At 46.7% G+C, this 19580-nt stretch overlaps 1 protein-coding gene across 1 annotated transcript in view; it reads left to right on the forward strand.

Moving 5' to 3' along the window:
- MEI1 (meiotic double-stranded break formation protein 1) overlaps nt 1-19580 on the forward strand; it is a gene marked incomplete at its 5' end in the record, with an annotated part of 58713 nt that overhangs the window by 19536 nt on the left and 19597 nt on the right. Inside the window, 9 exons of the mRNA XM_080660269.1 lie at nt 417-531; nt 1332-1423; nt 2502-2643; nt 5065-5176; nt 6769-6829; nt 8723-8820; nt 9318-9486; nt 9871-10018; nt 13545-13820. Coding sequence (XP_080516395.1) covers nt 417-531; nt 1332-1423; nt 2502-2643; nt 5065-5176; nt 6769-6829; nt 8723-8820; nt 9318-9486; nt 9871-10018; nt 13545-13820 — 1213 coding nt within the window. The remainder of the gene's footprint in view (nt 1-416; nt 532-1331; nt 1424-2501; nt 2644-5064; nt 5177-6768; nt 6830-8722; nt 8821-9317; nt 9487-9870; nt 10019-13544; nt 13821-19580) is intronic.

Below are 19580 nucleotides of genomic sequence, written 5' to 3' on the forward strand. Positions count from 1 at the left end.
AGATGAGGAAACAGTATTAGAGAGAATGAGGAATGTGTACAAAGTCATGCATCTAAGTGCTGGAGCAAGGGTTTTTATCAGAGCAGATCCTAAACCTGTGTTCTGATCAACCACGTTGCTCCCCATTGTCCTAGGGCAGTGGTCGGCAAACTGCGGCTCGCGAGCCACATGCGGCTCTTTGGCCCCTTGAGTGTGGCTCTTCCACAAAATACCATGGCCTGGGCGAGTCTATTTTGAAGAAGTGGTGTTAGAAGAAGTTTAAGTTTAAAAAATTTGGCTCTCAAAAGAAATTTCAATCGTTGTACTGTTGATATTTGGCTCTGTTGACTAATGAGTTTGCCGACCACTGGCCTAGGGCCTGGATATCTTGGAGTACCCTTACCTCGCCCTAAGCCTGCCTTTGTCTCTCGATGCAGGAAGGACCATCAGAGTGCGCCGCCTGTGCAGTACAGGGAACTGCGGTCCTTGCTGGAAGCCATGCTGAGCCGCTGTGCCGATTTCTCCCAGATCCCATTGAGCAGGAGGTCCCTGGTCAGTGAACTGCAGACTGGAGAGCATGCCATAATGTGTTTTTAGTATAATTGCCTTTGTGTGCCACTATACCTACAATGAGATGTTATTTTTTCCCCTAACTACAGAGCTGTGAGGCTTAATAATTGCTATTTTTACAGATTAGGAAACTAAAGTCATGAGGGTTAAATAATTTTCTATGAAGTTCAAAACTAGCCAAGTACCTGATTTTGGATAATAAATCCCAGGGAATCTGTACCCAAGCCTACTACACTCTCTGTCTTTTACATTATTCAAGCAGGTATGCTAAACATGCTCACAAAATTATTTAAGGCTGGATTTACTAGAATCTTAGAAAGAATTTGACTGATATGCAATATATTGAATTGTTGGTTTTTAATGGTCCATGGACTTAAAATATCAGAAAAGATACTGTTAATATGAATACTGATTATGTCTTTCAAGATTAACTTTGGAAATCAAGGTCTTCACACCTAATGGGGTGAAGATTGTTGTGTGTTTTGAAGCAGCTAATGTGGGCATTGCACCCACTTAGGCCAATGTCCCCCAGCCCGTGACCGCTTTATGAACAAGAGCCAGTCCTATGGTCACAGGGAAACAGATGCTTAAGGTTCCCCCGTCCCACCATTTTTTAAAGGAGCTGTGAGATGGCTAGATTTGCGAGGATATGACACTACAAAGTGTTAGGTGCTTGGGAGTGCCAGACTGAGGTGAGAGGAGGAGGTCTGTGTCCTCTACGCACAGACTGGGACCCGGCGTAGGTTCCTGACCCAGGTCCCCTTCTCTCCTTCTCACCTCAGGGCCATGCCTCTAGTAGAGATTTGGAGAAGGCCATTCTTCGAAGGGGAAAGTTTCTCCTGAGCACTCTGGAGGGATTTAGGAATGCCTGCAGGTGAGGGGCCTTCTGTGGTCTAAAACAGTGGTCGGCAAACTGCGGCTCGCAAGCCACGGTTTGCTGCTCTGTTGACTAAGGAGTTTGCCGACCACTGGTCTAAAATAGTAGTACTGAGGGTGGGCTTGGAAAGGAATCAAAGGATGAAGTTCTTGATTTCTGATGCTTTGCTGCATAGTGAGAAGCCTTTGGCTGGGTGGGGGTCGGGGTGTGTGCGGGTGTGGAGGGTGTGTGTGAAGGAGGTTTGAAGACATGGAGCTAGAGTGGGAGGTTTCTAGAAATTCCCTTCTGGTGACGTTTGTGTTACTGTATAATGTTCTGTCTGTGTGTGCTGTGTTTGTGTTCTGGTGAAGGTTGTGTCTTACTCAACTTTGTTCCTCGGTCCAAATAACCGAGCTAAATGCTTGTTGGGTTAATTCAGTTCACATTCAAGGTGTTTTTAAAAAATATCTGCTGTGTCCCAGGCCTGGTGCTAGGCAGTGGAAGTAGAAAGACAGGGAGCTCACAGAGATTGTTTTGTCTACAATGTGGAATTCATTAGGTTGTCACAGATCCGAGGAAGGTGTTTTAGGTAGAGAGCAGCGTAAGTAAAGGCATAGAGATGTGAAGCAGCAAACGGGATGGTAGCTCAGGCAAGTATCTGTACGAGGGTGGAAGAGTCATTTATTATGAGAGGGGGTGGGAGCACGAAGCTGGGGAGGTAGCCAAGGACCAGCCCTCCCTCTGAGGCCTCTTGAATTTTCTCCAGATCTGCTTATGGGGATACTTGCTCTCGATCCTGAGCTCAGGCATTCCTCTAGGACAGTGGTCGGCAAACTCATTAGTCAACAGAGCCAAATATCAACAATTGAAATTTCTTTGGAGAGCCAAATTTTTTAAACTTAAACTTCTTCTAACGCCAGTTCTTCAAAATAGACTCGCCCAGGCCATGGTATTTTGTGGAAGAGCCACACTCAAGGGGCCAAAGAGCCGCATGTGACTCGCGAGCCGCGGTTTGCCGACCACTGCTCTAGGAGGAAGCTTCTAACCTCTGTGTTACATAGGTAGTAGGGGATATACTCACACACAGATTTCTCAGGTTGGCTGTGGAATTCCAGAGCGAGCCTTCGGCCCAGGAGAATCCATTCACAGCTCCCAGCGCCGAGAAGGAAGACACCTTGGAGGCCTTCTCAGAATTTCTTCTCAGTGCCTGTGACTCCGTTTGTATCCCCATGGTGATGGTGGGTTCCCTGAGCCATGGACAGAATGACGCTTGGGGAGGAGGAGAATGTGAGCGTGAGCCTGGCCTAGAGATGCAAGGCAGTGACTACTCAGCTGGACCTTCTGAGGCAGCGATCGCCACTGGTGGTCCGCAGGCCATTGGTGGTCCGTGAGGTCCGAAAGGCTGGCGACGGCTGGTGTAAGGAAACCTTTGGGAGCAGCGGTCGCCAGCCAACCGGTGGTCCGTGAGGCCCGCTGTTCTGAGGTTCTCAGCAGGGTTGTCCTTGCAGCCACTTTTCCTTTGGTTTTAAAAACCAAGTGTAGTATTTCATTGCAACACCAATAGATGCCTCTTGAGAAAAAGTAGAAAGCAGTAATAATAAAATAAATAGGTAGTGTTTATGGAGTGACAAATGCCTTATATTCATTACCTAATTTGATCATCCCAATGACCCCGGGAGATGGGAGCTATAGTTTCCCCCAGTTTAAAGATGGTATTGTCATACTCCTATGGTTAGAAAGCAAGTGCATGACGGTACTGAGGTTTGAGCCCATGTGTCCTGCATAGTAAAGAGTAGTGGTGAATGTCTGTGATCCAGACTAAGGAACACAAATGTGTTCTGTATAGTGAGAGATGGTCACTCTGGAGAGACACCTGGTCTGGAAGAGCTTCATTTTGAGCTGACTTGAGCTGGAGATAGTAGGAAGATCCGGGTGCAGAGCTGTTGACTGCCCAGCTGGCATTGAGTGAATCCTGTCCTGTTTAAGGTTTGGACATCTGTGAGCCTTTGAAGAGTCCCTATTAGTCAGGATGGCCATCTGGGAACAGTAGGCGGCAGCAGGGAGGCATCCTCTGGTTCGGTTCTTTTTTTTTCCCCCCATTGATTTTTAGAGAGAGTGGAGGGGAAGGAGCGAGGGCCTGCGGGAGAGAGAGAAACATCGATGTGAGAGAGAGACATCAATTGGTTGTCTCCTGCTCATGCCCCGACCAGGGTTGGGGATCGAACCTGCAACCCAGGTACAGCCCCTGACTAGGAATCGAACCCAAGACCCTTTGTTGTGTGAGCCGATGCTCTAAACACTGAGCTCACCAGCCAGGGCCATCCTCTGGGTCTGACAGGATAGAACGGCTTTTCCTTGGAGAGGGCCTGTGAGCAGCGTGCCACGGTCTTCAGATTGGTAACTGTCAGGAGCCATGCGCTGTAGCCCGGGTTGGCACACACAAACGGTAACACGTGGGCAGTTCACATTGATGTCCTCATCTGCTCTGCCTTCCTCTTAGATTTGTGAAGTGTTAGAGCTAGATCTAGAACTAGACCATAGAATTGTTATTCTTGCTTTCTACTTTTCTGTATTTCACACTTTATATAGTTTCTATTTTTTTTAAACTTGGTTAAAAACCAAAGGAACAGTATCTTAAGAGTCATGTCTCTGAGGTCCCATATCTTCTTTACAGATAGGGAACTGAGACACTGAGAAGGATGGGAGGGGCGGGGAGGAGGAGAATGACCCAAGGACACAGTGATCTGGTGCAGAACTTGAACTAGAACCCAAGTTTCTCTACTGTTTTTAAAATATATATATATATTTTTATTGATTTCAGAGAGGAAGGGAGAAGGAGAGAGAGAGAGAAACAGCAATGATGAGAGAGAATCATTGATCGGCTGCCTCCTGCACGCCCCATAGTGGGGATTGAGCCCGCAGCCTGGGCATGTGCCCTGACTGGGAATTGAACCGTGACCTGGTTCGATCATTGAGCCACACCAGCTGGGCCATGTTTCTCTACTCTTAATTCAGAGCTCTGTCTACTACATCAGGCTGTCTCATGATTCTGTTCAAAGATCACATCAAAAATAAATGTGCCCTAGCCACTTTGGCTTGGTGGATAGAGCGTCGGCCTGTGGACTGAAGGGTCCCAGGTTCGATTCCGGTCAAGGGCACATGCCCGGGTTGCAGGCTTGATCCCCAGTGGGGGGCATGCAGGAGGCAGCCAATCAATGATTCTCTCTCATCATTGATGTTTCTCTCTCTCTCTCCCTCTTCCTTCCTCTCTGAAATCAATAAAAATATATTTTTAAAAAGTGAAGGCAGTTTGTAAACTGTATTATTATTACTGTGGCCACAGAAATAGAAAATGGGTGTCACTCTGCATTGTCATTTAGAAAGTACCTCTCACATGTCAGATCTCATTTGTCTCTGGGTGGTAGGATTGTTGTTACTCCTCTTTTACCCTTTTGGATACAGAGGCCCAGAGAGGTAAAGTACCTGACACTATCAAGTGATGGATCATAAGCCTTGGATGTGGGCTTGTGATTTCAGGTTCCCTTCCATTGAAAGGGTTTAGTCTACTGTTTTAGGTTTGAAGCCAGTTTTGCTAATGATTTTTCTTCTTCGGAGGCTCATCCCTGGTGGGCTGTGTTCTCCCTCCTGGTTCTTCTCAGAGGCACTTGGAGCAGGCCACTCATCCAGCCTTGATGGAAGTCTTCCTTTCAATTCTACACAGCCTCTTTGTCATCGTTCCCCACATGAAGGAGAAGTTCTCCAAGAAGCTCGGTAGGGAGACAGCAAGTGTGGATGTTGGGAGGGAGGGAGGCGGGCACCTTAGGCAGCTGCTCAGATGCTCAAAGAGCGTAACCTGTGGATGGGGAGTTTTCGTTCAGAATCAAATCCGCTCTGCCAGTGTTGAGTGGGAGGGAATATCATCTAGAAAGCAAAGTCCTTAGAAGCAGTTCTCAAGTTTATTGATACTTCTCTTAGCGTGTCCAGGAGGTTCCAGTTCAAAGCCCTCAACACACCTCTTTGCATGTTACTGTCATACTCCGTATTCCCTCAGACCTCACCATATGTTCAGCATCTCTTACGCCTGAGCACTGAATGCCCAAAGTACCCCTGGTCATGGTGTCAACGGAGAAACTTCCCCACATGCTTTCAGATGCTTTCTAGGGGCGCGGCAGCACTGTGTACACTGCTGTCTAGCTCTGCACTGAAGCGCCACCCTAAAATTGAACCCACGTGGCTCCTGACTCTAGCCTTCTCCAGGCCTTCTTGCATCTGTTTATTTTAGTCTCTTAGTCATTTTTGTTGTTGTTAATCCTCTCCCGAGGATATTTTTCCCATTGATTTTTAGAGAGAGTGGAAGGGAGGAAGGGGGAGAGAGAGAGAGATGGAGAGAGAGATGAGAGATACATCAATCCGTTACCTCCTGCACAGTTCTAGGAGAGGGTGGGAGGCTGTGTGGAAGAGAGAAAAAAGCAGGACCTTTGTTGTCAGCACATGTGAGTTGGGATTCTTACTTCATCCCTTACTTGTTTACTGACGTTGGGCAAATCAGTTTTCTTATCTCCAATGTCCTCCGTTAGAACATGGTGATGATCATAAGAATTAAGTGAGGTAACATGTTGATTTCCTGAATGACTGTCCCCCCTAGTCATTGTGACAGCCAGCACACACTTCTGTCCTTCCTTTCATCCACTCTTCTTGCCTGCCATACTTCAAGAGCCACGAGGATCCAGTCTTGGTGTGCTAGATGGGTAGAGCTTCAGATGTGCTGATCTCTGGGGGGCAGTGGTGGGGAGCAAGGGATGTAGAGAAAGGCTGTGTATGGGGAGATATATGCAGCATGAAGCCAGCTAGAACAGGATCAGGGGCCCAACCTGCAGGATAGAAGAGGGAAGCAGGCACTGCCAGCCAAGGGTTGGGCAGAGACCTGGAGTAGTGGGGGTAGAGAAACTTCGGGTCCCTGAGAGACTGGGCCAGGAGGAGCCCTTCAAGCAGACAAGCTGGGCGCCCCTTGCCTGGGGGAGTCATGGGTTAAACTGCTATCCTAGAAAGTTGCTGTGAACTCGGCTGGATGAAGTGCTTGCTATATGCTTTAGCCCGAGGACAGAATAGCGATTCTCCCCAGCACTGGAGCTGGTACAGTGGGAGCTCTTGATGTTCTTGTTTAGAATCCTGCTTTTATCTCCGTTTCACAACCACTTATGAGGTATAGATATTGAAACTGATTCTCAGATAGGGATGGAGCGAAATTTGAGCTCTGGTCTGCATGACTTTAACACTAGTTCTCCTCGGTGCCCCCCCAGACTTGGGAATCTCTAATACATCTTGTTTAAACAGCTTTCTTCTTTCCTCCCACTTTCCCCAAGCTGCCTCATCCTTCATACGACTAACTTTGGAGCTAAAGGCCAGGTTCTGCAGTGGCCTGAGGTATGTATGGTCCCAGGCAAAATTAATGGTCAAGAAGCCAGCATCCTTGACAGGACACGTGGAAATTTCTGACTGGTGTGGTTTAGTCACAGGACTTGGCGGGGGGAGGGATTGACGCAGTATCAGAATTACTCAGTAACTAGTCATATGAGCTGGACTTGCTTCTATAGCCTGTATTTAATCTGGTTCTGGTAAGGCCCTCCATCCATGTGATAATTGGGTGGGCACCTGTCACATGAAAACTGGGAGGGTCCTTAGAGATCATTTGTGTAACCCCTCATTTTACAAATGGGGAAACAGGCCCTCGAGGGTAAGGGATGCAGTGAACATCAAGAAAGAGTCATGTTCTAGTTGCCACCAGCCCAGCAATTCCAGAGGAGAAACTCTTATTCAAAATAGTCTGTCTTCTTAGGTTCCTATTTTGTTTTTTGTTTAATTGATTTTTTAATATATATATATATATATTATTGATTTCAGAGAGGAAGGAAGAGGGAGAGAGAGAGAGAGAAACATCCATGATGAGAGAGAATCATGGATCAGCTGCCTCCTGCAAGTCTCCCACTGGGGATCGAGCCCACAACCCGGGCATGTGCCCTTGACTGGAATTGAACCTGGGACCTTTCAGTTCGCAGGCTGACACTCTATCCACTGAACCAAACCAGCTAGGGCTGTTTGATTTTTAGAGAGAGGAAGGGAGAAAGAGAGAAACACAATACAAGAGAGAAGCATTGATCAGCTGCCTCTGGCACATGCCCTGACAGGGGATTGAACTCACAATCCTGGCATGTGCCCCGACTGGAACTGAACCTGCCACCTTTTTGTGTACAGGACAACGCTCCAGCCCACTGAGCCACACCAGCCAGGGCTAGAGCAGCCCTGTTTACCTTCCCATTTATGATTTACCACCTCTCTGCATGTACTTGGCAGGTTCCATTTGTTACTGTCTACAGTGCAGTAGCTACCTCTCCTTTCATGCCTGGGAATAGAACACCCAGTATTCAGGAAAAAATATGGGGATCCAGCTGGATTCAAAGTCATCATTTTGGATGTTTTGTAGTTCTCCTTGAGTACCCGTTTGGGGTCAACAGCTTCCTCTTTTTCTAGTATTCCTCAGCCCTTTCCTGACCCAGAACACATGTTCGTTTGTATGTTTCGTGAAACTGGAACTTAGTAGCCTCCTTGATTTATTTTTTCAGCAAATTTTTAGTTAATAACTTTATGGACCAAGTGCCTAACTTACAGCTCTGGACAGCAGGTTCCATATTTACTTTTTTTTTTTTTGTAATTGTCACCCAAGTACATAACATGCTTAGAGGGAAGGAGGGAGGGAGGGAGGGAGGGAGGGAGATTGTCTTCCACACTCCCCGATTGGGGATCAAATCTGCAACCTAGATATGTGCCCTGCCCGGGAATCGAACCCACAACCTTTTGGCGCATAGGACTACACTCAACAAACAATGCCACTCTACTCAGACTCCATATATTTTTTTAATCCTCACCCGAGGATATTTTTCCATTGATTTTTAGAGAGAGTGGAAGAGAGGAGGGAAGACAGAGAGAAAGATCCATGTGAGAGAAACACATGGATTGGTTGCCTCCTGCACGCACCCCAACCAGGGTCCGGGTCAGTGAGGAGCCTGCAACCGAGGTACGTGCCCTTGACTGGAGTTGAACCCGGGACCCTTTGGTCCGCAGGCTGACGCTCTATCCACTGAGCCAACCCGGCTAGGGCCATATTTACTTTCTTACAGCCACCTTCAGACCTCCTCTACCAAGGCCATGGTTGGAATATCACTGGGCTCTGGCACAAAGCAGTGGCTCCCAGTACATGTAGGGATCATGCTGTCTCAGCCAAAGTAGCAATGTCTCCTCTCTCTGTGTTCTCTCTCTAAGTCACTCAGCCCTAAACCAGGTGTGTTCCAGTTTCCTCTACTACTTGTGCATCACCCTCCTCTCAGCTCCAGAGAATACAGGGCCACCTTCCCAAGAAGGTAAGATGCTGCTATCTGACTACTCATGAGGTCTGTGGTGGTCTTTTAGAGTCTTTTGTTGCTGTTGTTAATCCTCACCCAATTTTTTTTAGAGAGACTGGAAGGGAGGGAGGGAAGGGGAGAGAGAGAGAGAGAGAGAGAGAGAGAGAGAGAGAGAGAGAGAGAGGTGATCACATGCCCTGCAGTTATTTGTCTCATCTGTTTTCCCACCAGCTGCCTGGAGGTAGTGGAGATAGGGCCTGTGTCTCACAGCCTGGCCTAGAGTAGCCACTCAGTGAACATTTGTCAACTGAATGAATGAAAGAATGTATCCGTGTAACCTTTCGTCTCTCCTGGTTGGCTGGAAGCTGCGTAAAGGAAGAGAGAATTCTGATTTGCCTTTGTCCTGCACGTACCCTTGCTACCTGTACAGTACTCTTCATCAGCAGATACTGTGTGCTCATCACCCACTCGCATGTGTTCTCTGTGTGGCTTTCTCCCACTTGTTTTCTCCCCAGAACTCTCGGCAGTGTCGGAGGTCCTGCAGCACGGGCTGCCCCACATAAGCAGCAGGAGCCCTGAGAGCCTCAGCCTCCTTTCGGATTGCCAGTATGTGGAGGGAGCGGCTCGCCAGAGACAGTTCTGCATCCTGCTCCTCTTCTACCTGGCCTACACCCACGAGGACAGGTCTTCCTCCCCCAGAAACTAGCCCATTAAACACACAGATGCTTAATGATAAGTTCCAGAAGAAGGGGGTGGACTGGCTGCCAGAGCGGGACTTCCTGGCCTCCAAAAGTAGCATCCTTCTTCTTAACAAAGCCGGTTCAGCTGGCTCTTTCACCATCTGGGTGTGAGTGAGGGGTCTCTGGTCCCTAACAGCCTTGCACAAAGCACAGAACCAACCATGTGTTGTGAGTGTGATAATGCTTCCTTAAGTATACATGGCACGCTCTTTGTGCAGGGAGTCATCAGGCTGTGGACGTGCTGGAGCAGAATGACAGTGGCTAAGGGGGATGTGGCAAGGCTGGACAGCTACCTCTGCCTCTCTCACTCAGACTCTTTGGTTGACAGGTTTGTGTCAAAGGCAGACTTATCTGTGGCTGTGCAGAGCTTCCTCCTGTCCCTGCAGGCCCAGGGTGAGCGCCCTCCACTTGTGGTTCTCAGAGCATCCATCTATCTGCTTGCAATCTGCCAGGACAAAGACGATGCACTGGATGAGGTAGGGGCCACACTCCTGGCACTCCTCCTCCTGCACCTCTGTACATTGTGGCTCCTTGGGAGACTGATGTTGTGTGTATAGAGAAGAGAGAGAGAGGTGGGTAGGGAGAGGGGGGAGGGTGCTGACACATACAGGGCCTATGTAATTTAGTTAATTCTCTCAACAGTCCTGGGAGGCAAAGATTATTTCCTTTTCACAGACAAGAAAATCAAGAGTTGGCTTAAAGTAATTTTCTGTAGGTCACACCGTTCATCGATGGGGGAGCCAGACTTCAACTCAGACTTGACCAATTCCCAAGGCCCTTTTCTTAGCACCAAGTCCAGTTTGTGTAGGAGAGTGGTGTGAGGTATTTCCTTCTGGTAACAGTTTATCAAACAAAGCGGGTTGCTGAAACCCAGATGATTGTTTTTTGTTTTTAAATATTTTTAAATATATCTTATTGATTTTTCACAGAGAGGAAGGGAGAGGGACAGAGAGTTAGAAACATCGATGAGAGAGAAACGCTGATCAGCTGCCTCCTGCACCCCCCCCCCCCCCACCGGGGACGTGCCCACAACCAAGGTACATGCCCTTGACCGGAATCGAACCTGGGACCTCTCAGTCCGCAGGCCGATGCTCTATCCACTGTGCCAAACGGGTTTCGGCTGTTTCTCAACATTTTAGCAACTCAAACAATGTGGCTTGACCACTTGACAGGGGCCAGGGGCTATGTGGGGTCCTGTCAGGGTTGAGGTGAAACAAACACGTTCTCTACCCTCAGGGAGCCCTGGTTTGCCAGAAGAGACAAAAGCATTTCCTATAAGGCAGGCAGCAACAGCAGTGAGTGCTCTCCTGGAGCCTGAAGGACTGGCCAGGAGCTATGACAGTACATGGGAGATGGTTGCATCAGGAGAGGCTTCCTGGAGGAGACAGGTGAAGGGAGAATTTTCAGGCTGAGAGTAGAGCAAGATTTAAGATACAGAATTGGGAAGCTGCCCATTCTACACATTCAAGTAAGGGACTCTAGTTTAGTGTGCCTTTGCTAAGACATGGGAGACAGTGGAGAGAAGCCGGACTTGTATCTTTAATAACATGCTTGAAAATGAAATTAAGAAATCAATCCCATTTACAATAGCATCAATAAATGATATACATAGGAAAACTATTTAACAAACAGTGCAAGGACTTGTCCACTGAAAATTACAAAACATCATTGACATATGATGACAGGAGAAGACTTGAGTTGGTTGGTGGGCACACAGTGCAATATACAGATCCTGTAACAAAGAATCCCACACCGGAAACCTCTATGTTCATGTTGGCCAATGTCAACCCAATAAACTTAATAAAAAGTCATTGAAATAAATTAAAGAAGACCTAAATAAATAGAAAGACATTCTTCTGTGTTCATGAATCAGAAGACTTAGTAACCAATTATAAGATAAGTAACTTCCGTGGATACAATACACAACACAATGACTATAGCTAACAATAATACTACTTTGTATATTTGAAAGTTGCTAAGAGATTAAATCTGAAAAGCTCTCATCACAAGAAAAAAAATTTTGTAAGTATGTGAGCTGGTGGATATTAACTAAACTTATATTAATAATTTCACAATGTATACATTTATCAAATCCTTATATTGGACATAATAAATTTATACAATGCTATATCTCAACAAAACGGGAAAAGAAAAGGAGACTTAATAGTGTTCAGATGGCAGTACTCCCCAAATTGATCTATAGATTCAACACAATCCCGATCAGAATTTCAGTTGCCTTTTTTTCAGAGGACTCACACTTTTATTTATTTATTTATTTATTTTAAAAATACATATTTTTTTATTGATTTCAAAGAGGAAGAGAGAGGGAGAGAGATAGAGATACATCAATGATGGGAGAGAATTATTGATCAGCTGCCTCCAGCACAACCGATACTGGGGATCGAGCCCACAACCTGGGCATGTGCCCTTGACCAGAATTGAACTTGGGACCCTTCAGTTTGTGGGCTGACCCTCTATCCACTGAGCCAAACTGGCTAGGGCTGGAGGACTCACATTTAAAAATTTTTTTTTGATTGGTTTTTTGAGAGAAAGGGAGGAAAGGGGGGAGAGAGAGAGAGAGAGAGAGAGAGAAAGAGAGAGAGAGAGAGAGAGAGAGAGAGAGAGAGAGAGACATCAGTTTTTGTTGTTCCACCTACTCGTGCATACCCTGCTCGTTTCCTGCCTGTGCCCTGACGGCTGATTGAAACCGCAACCTTGGCAGCTTTGGCCGATAGGGATGACACTCCATCCGACTGAGCCACCTGGCCAGGACAGGACTCCCATTTTTTTATTTCAAAGCTACAGTAATCAAGACAGTGTGGTTTTGGGCATTAGAATAGACATCTAGATGAATGGAATAGAATTGAGAGTCCAAAAATAAACCCATAAATAAAAGTACAAAAAAATTAAAAACAAAAACACACCCATATATTTATGGTCAGTTGATTTTTTTGTCTTGTCAAATCTTCCAAGACAATTCAATAAGCAAAGAATAGTCTTTTAAACAAAATAGTGCTGAAACAACTGGATGTCCACATGTAAAGAATGAAGTTGGGCCCTAGCCGGTTTGGCTCAGTGGATAGTGTCGGACTGTGGACTCAAGGGTTCTGTGTTCAATTCCAGTCAAGGGCACATGCCAGGGTTGTGGGCTTGATGCCCAGTAGGGAGCGTGCAGGAGGCAGCCAATCAATGATTCTCTCTCATTTTTGATGCTTCTGTCTCTATCTCCCTCTCCCTTCCTCTCTGAAATCAATAAAAATATATTTAAAAAATAACCCCAAAAGAATGAATTTGGACCCATACCTCATACTATACACAAAAATTAACTAAAAAAATGGATCAAAGGGCTAAGTGAAAGGGCCACAAATATGAACGATAAAACTCTTAGAATGTCATATTAAGGAATATGAACCTTGTTAGATGTGCAATGGGAAGAGAGGATGTTGAGAGTTAATAAATGGTTGAACACATCTTTTGCTGCGTCTGTGCCAGGCCCTATACCAGGTGTTCATAGATTAATCTGCCACAGTCCCTGCCCTCAAGCAGCTCAAGTCTATTGTGAGAGGTAGACACATATGCTGACAGTTACGACACACTGTGGTAAGTATATGTATAGAGCTGGCTTTCTCAGCCTTGGCACTACTGACATTCCACATCGTATAATTCTTCCCTGTGGGAGGCTGCCCTTGTGTCTTATAGGATATTTAGTGGTATCCCGGCTCTCTCCCACTAGATGTCAGTAGCACTCCCCCAATCAAGACCATCAAAAATGTCTAAACATTTCTGAATGTCCCCTGGGGAGCAAAATCACCCCCGAGAATCACTGTCATAGGTGAGCACAGCGGAGTTTCTTCTCCCAGGAGGCGCTGGGTGAGTCGGTGACGGTGTCCTGGAGTACTGAGGCGCCAGTGCATTCTCCCCAGGCACGCCTTGGCTATGTTTGTGAGGGTCTCTTGAGTCTTCTGCAAGGTGTATTTAGCCTCTTTCTTTCTTTGCTCGCAGGCTGTGGTCAGCGCCCTCAGAAAGTTTCTAGAGGGCATCACGGACTTGCACCTCATCTACACCCACCACCCCCTGCTGCTCAGGTTCTTCCTGTTGTATCCAGAGCTGATGAGTAGGTTTGGGCATCGTGTCCTGGAACTTTGGTTCTCCTGGGAAGAGAGCAGCTGTGAGGAGCTGGAGGATGTGCCCTCTGCTGGGCAGCCCACCCTTCCTGCCAGCTTAGCAGCCTTGTTCCACGTACTCAGAAGTAGCCCCAGCATCCTGCTTATTTTGCTAGTAGGTAACCACTTGCTCATTTCTGCATTCAGAGATAGTGGGCGCCCTCTTCTCTCTCTCTCTCTCTCTCTCTCTCTCTCTCTCTCTCTCTCTCTCTCTCTCTCTCGGCTGGTTTTCTGAGGTCAGGAGGTACCAGCACCTGCTTCTGCCCACCTCTGGACTTAATGCTGTTCCCATGTGAGTAGGAAGTCCTTTTGGCTGGCAGGTGCCTGGTTCCTGTGAGTCTGTACCCTGTCCTGAGTCTGATGGCAGTCTGCTCAGTGAGAGATGGGTACCCCTCTACCCGCCAGGGGATATAACTATGAGATGCTGAGCTCAGCCACCATTCCCTCTCACCTCCCTGTCTTCTCTAAAGCAGATTCTGTTAAGAAGGGCTTAGAATCAGAGGAGACCCCTGGACCACGTAGATGGAGATGTCTGATTGCAGAGGGACTGTGCCTTTTTCCTGCCATGACCAAACGTGATAACGGTACACGTGCAATACACTTCCCTGGGCATACCCAGATGAGTCAGAAAGCTCAGTGCTTTTTTATGAAGTAAGACCACCCTATAATTCCCGTCAGGTATATCAGATAAGTAGGTTGCCTGTTGTCTGCAGTTTGTAAAACACCGACTTTAACTTCACCTTTTGTTCTTTCATTCAAGAAAGCACATTGAAAACAAATTAATGAGAGTGATATACAGATAACTGTTATAATTTACATACTTAAAAATTATTTGTATGCCCTCGCCACTATGCTAAGTGGTTAGAGCATTGGCCTGAGCACCAAAGGGTCATGGGTTCGATTCGCAGTTAAGGGTGAGTACCTGGTTTGCAGGCTTGATCCCCCGGCCCCAGTCAGAGCACATGCGGGAGGCAACCAATCAATGTGTCTCTCTCACATTGATGTTTCTCCACCCCTCCCTCCGTCTTCCCCTCTCCCCTCTCCCTCCCTTCCACTTTCTTCAAAAAGCAATGGAGACTGGCTGGTGTAGCTCATAGTTGAGCATCAACCTAGGAACCCAGAGGCCACTGGTTCGATTCCTGGTCAGGGCACATGCCCAGGTTGCAGGCTCGATCTCCTATTGGGGGCGTGCAGGAGGCAGCCAACTGATGATGTTTCTCTTTCATCGGTGTTTTTACTCTCTATCCCTCTCCCTTCCTCTCTCTCTAAAAAAATAAATAAATCAATAAACACATATTTAAAAATGGAAAGAATATCCTTGGGTGAGGATTAACATAAATAAAATAAAATAAATTATTTGTACATTTGATACTTTGTATTTAATGAGCAATTACTAGTGACAGGCCCTAAACTGGTGGCAGCACACCAGCATAGAAGACACTTGGTTTAGAGCTACTGTCTTCAATGCTAGTTCACCTGCTTGGCGCCTCCTTAGTCCAGGAAGAATGGCACAGCCTATCAGAGACAATGAGATGCCTTTGATGTTCTTTTCAACAAACACCATTCCCTGACTTTATTGGAGTGACGTGGTGAAAATAAAACTTGCATGTTATATATCACACATCCTTAGGTACCGATCTCTGTCAGCATTTACACGGGGCACACACTTCCCACTCAGACTTTCATCTTGTGAAGTCGCACATGTGTTGGCTTGATAAGGACCACAATCATGCTTTGGCTTTCTTGGAGAGAGAAAACCGGAGAAGGAATGGGTTAAAAATAAAGCATTAGTGCATAAGGGAGGAAGGCATGATGGGACACCAGGGAGAGTAGCAATGAACAGAGCTAAGATATTGGATTTTCTTCATCAGATAAAGTGTTCTTCGCGCATAGTAGGTACTTTATTTGCTGACCCATTGAATTCGGGGTTTGGACAGATCCAAGTCTCTCAAAAAAGGGGGTGGGTGGAGAATTTGGATCTTCTGAGAGACATACTAATGATGGTATCTTTTTTTTTCTTTTCAAAGGATGAAGAAATAGGTTGAGAGAGATTTGCTCAAGGTCACAGGAGTTGTCATTAAAACCCAGATTTGGACTCTGTGTCTAATATTCTTTTCAGTGAACTGAGCTAACTCAGAACAAGAGAGAAATCAACCTTGATTCAGTATTCCATCTAATGAAAGAGCTGTTGGTTTGAGCGCTGTGGATTGTTAACCTAAAAATAAAAGGCCAGGGTGAAAGGCAACAAGAATGTATTAAGATCCAATCAGGAAGCACTGATTCAGGCAGAAACCCAAATAGTGTTCCAATTAGGAAGTGAAGGCCAATTAGTGAGAAAGGGAAGGGGAACAATTACTTGAGTGGAAGGAAGGAATTTTTATGGGTGTTAATAAGCTAAGAAAGGATTTTCTCAAGGTGCCAATAAGCCAACATGGATGATGCTGATTCTAAAGAATGCCTTTAATTTTCAGTTCTAGTCTTAAGGTCTGCTTTCCTGTTATCTTTGCAACCTTGTTTGGAACACAGTGTTGCTTTAGGCTCAGTGCAAAGGCTGTTTTGTCCTGTTTTAACGTTCCAAAGGTTTGAGGAGTAAGAATTGCAAGGCAGTTCTGGGATGGCAGCTCCCACTCCATTTCTTGTTGTTGTTAATCCTCACCCGAGGATAGATTTCCGTTGTTTTTTAGAGAGAGTGGAAGGGAGGGGGGGAGACAGAGAGAGAGAGCAAAACATCGATGTGAGAAAGACATGTTACTGGTTGCCTCCCGAGCAGGACTGGCTGGGGGACTGAGCCTGCAACCCAGGTACATGCCCTTGCCTGGAATCGAACCGGGACCCTTCAGTCCTTGGGCCAATGCTCTTCCCACTCCATTTTAAGTGGCTTTGTTTACATTATTTTCCCACAGGCTGATGAGGGAATCAGAGGCAATAACCACTAACAACTGTACTAACAGCGTGGCAGTAAAGGCCAGGCGGAGTACTTGGGTGGCAGGAAGGGCACAAAGGTGACATAAAAGCTGATCCTCAAAGAACTGGACGAGTGAAAGGGTTGCCAGGCCAGTACAGCAACGCGGAAGTGTTTCTTGTAATTCAGGGACAGTGAGTAGTTTGGGGTGGTTCTTGAGCTTGTAAGATGTGTCAAGGAGATGAGGTTGGAGCAGGTTTTCAGAGGCCTTGAATTCAGTCATTCGCTTTCTCATTTATCATACGTCTGTTTGGTATTTACTAGGCACCAGGCATTCGGATACAAAGATAACTAACTCAGTTATGGTTGGCCAGTCCTTGCCCTCGAGGAAATCACAAATGCTTGTTTCACCTCTGTCACCTTGTAGAGACTTATAAAGATGAAGGCTTCTCTGAACTTCGGTTTTCTCTACGTGTAAGATGGAGATAACGGGAGGATAAGTGAGATGGTATGCTGCACACAGTACCCTGGCTGTGGGAGTGGCTGGAGAGTCGAAGCCCCTCTAGGCTTAGTCCTGGTTACTCTGGATGTCCTCCACCTGGATCCAGACTGAACCACAGGGAATGTGAATCTCAGAGAAGCTTATTGAATTGCCCAAGGTCCTATCGCTGATGAAGGTCATGACCATGATCGGAGCCTAAAGTTAGTTTTGCACTAACTCAGAGATTTGACACCAGTGGTAAAACAACAAAACAGTGAGGAACAACTTTGTTGTCTGTTATATATATAATTCCTACCATTTGCCCCCAACTTCTAGCCGCAGGAGGGGAAAAGAGTCTAAAAATACGTGTTGGTACCAATTTCTGTTTTCGATACGGGTAATTAACAACTGAAAACAAAGCTGTTAATTGCCACTCTTATCAATGGGTGGTCTTTCGTGTAGGTGGTTTAGATGTGAAAAAACAATGACGTCACAGAAACTCTGTTTGTTCCCTGCTTGGCCATGGCACCCTGGCTGGTCCAGTCCCAGAGAGTTCTTGACAGCTCTGAGCAGGAGAGATTACAGAGTGGGCTGTGTTCTGCCCAGAGCCTTCCCCCCGACCCGTGTGTGGGGCGCACACATTCCCCTGGCCACCAAAGGCTGAGTAGCCCCCTTTCTTTTGGGCCTTTAAAATGTACTCACTCAGGTTTCTGAGGGACCAGATCTGGCAATCAGGCAGACACTTGCAGTTGGTGGAGGAGGACCTGGAAACTGGTTTGGCCTTGGGCCCTGTGCCCTTGGGAAAATCACCCCCCCTCTGGGCTTCAGCCTCATATTCTGTGAAGTACAAGGGTTGATGGAAATGAACTGAGATTCCCTGCAGCCTTCCCATTCTGTGATCCTCTCCTTCCAGAGAGGGTCTCTCAACCCTACCAGGTGACAAAGATGAAGCTTATCTCATCCTGCCCTTCATCAGCTCGTAGTGACCATGACACTGCTGTCTTGCTAGGCAGACTACTTTGCCTCAGTTTCCTCATTTGGAAAATTGGGGTGACCCCTACCTGGAAGAGTTACTATGAAGACAGATAAACAAACATTCGGCTGCTATTTAAATACAGCACAGTGCCTGACATGTTTAGGCCCTAATTGAGTGGCTGCTATTGGGATTATAGTTGTTTCTCTGGCAGCTGTGGAGGTTTGTGAAGAGCCAAGGCCGGACACTGTGCCACCCGGTGATCAGCACCCTCGGAGCTGTTTGGTCTGGAGCCCGGTAGTCATTGTCTCTGCGCGTCAGGAGCTGATCTTCCTGGACAGGGAGTCTGTGTGTGGCCTTGGGTTCATAGCACGCAGCCCTAACTGACGCAAGTTAGCCTGTCAGCTTCTGACTGGCTGTGCCTTTAACATACACTTGTTAAAATAACCGTGAAAGCGAATAAACTGAATAAACGGCAATGTCCTTTCCCACCTTCTGAACCCAAGGCTTTCACAGCTTAGAGCAGAAATAGCCAGACTGACATGGCAGAGAAAAGGCCCCACCTGGTCCTCTGAGTCTGCCCTAACCCATCAAGTGGCACCTCTCTCCCCTCTCCTCTTTTCCCTTAAGGCACACTCCGGTCTGCTGTCCTGAAATAACCTTTTCTTGACCCGGATGCTTCCATTTGCATGAGAGAGGCATCCTAGAAAGTAGAAAGAGCTTTGGGCTTGGAGTTGGGCGTCAACGCCTTCAAATCTTAGCTGTGCCACATACTGGTTTATGTGACCTTCGACCTACCATTGTCCATGTAGGAAATATCCAAACCTGTAGAGAGTTTTTATGAGTTTATTGAGCCAAACTGATGACAATTAGCAAAATCTCCATGCGCTGAGAAAGTGCTCCGGGGAACGGTGATGTGCCGGTCAGATGTGCTGATCACTGGGTGGCACAGTGTCCGGCTTTGGCTCTTCACAAACCTCCACAGCTGCCAGAGAAACAGCTCTCATCTCAACAGCAACCACTCAATTAGGGCCTAATATGTCCTGCAGCTTATCTTATACATTAGAGTCAGAGAAGCCATAGGAAGGTTACATGAAATCCATTGGTGGTGGATTAGAGGGGTGGGAGAAAACAAATGGGGGTGGGGGTTGGGGGTGTAGGGGGAATCTCTGGGATTGGATAAAAAGTGAAACGGAGAGAGAAATACTTCTTTTCCGTTGTTGGGTATGAGATAGTTAACAGTTATAGCACATAGAGATGGCATGTGTGCCCTGAGGGATCTGGAAAAGGAGATTACTCTGACATTTCAAAGGTATGCTATTTTAGTTGTAAAAAGACAATAGAGAGGCTCACTTTTAAGGTAAAGAATGACCTTTGTCAAGGAAGCTACAGGCCTAGGATGTGACTACCCACCAGGACTTGCTTTTAGTTAGGAATTTTTAAGTTCAGACCATCCTATGTGGTTACCTTGGATCTGAGTTTGTAGGGCCTGCCATGCTGGCCTTCCCTGAGCGTGTCA

The sequence above is a fragment of the Plecotus auritus genome (genome assembly GCF_963455305.1).
Source record: "Plecotus auritus genome assembly, chromosome: 3".
NCBI lineage: Eukaryota > Metazoa > Chordata > Mammalia > Chiroptera > Vespertilionidae > Plecotus > Plecotus auritus.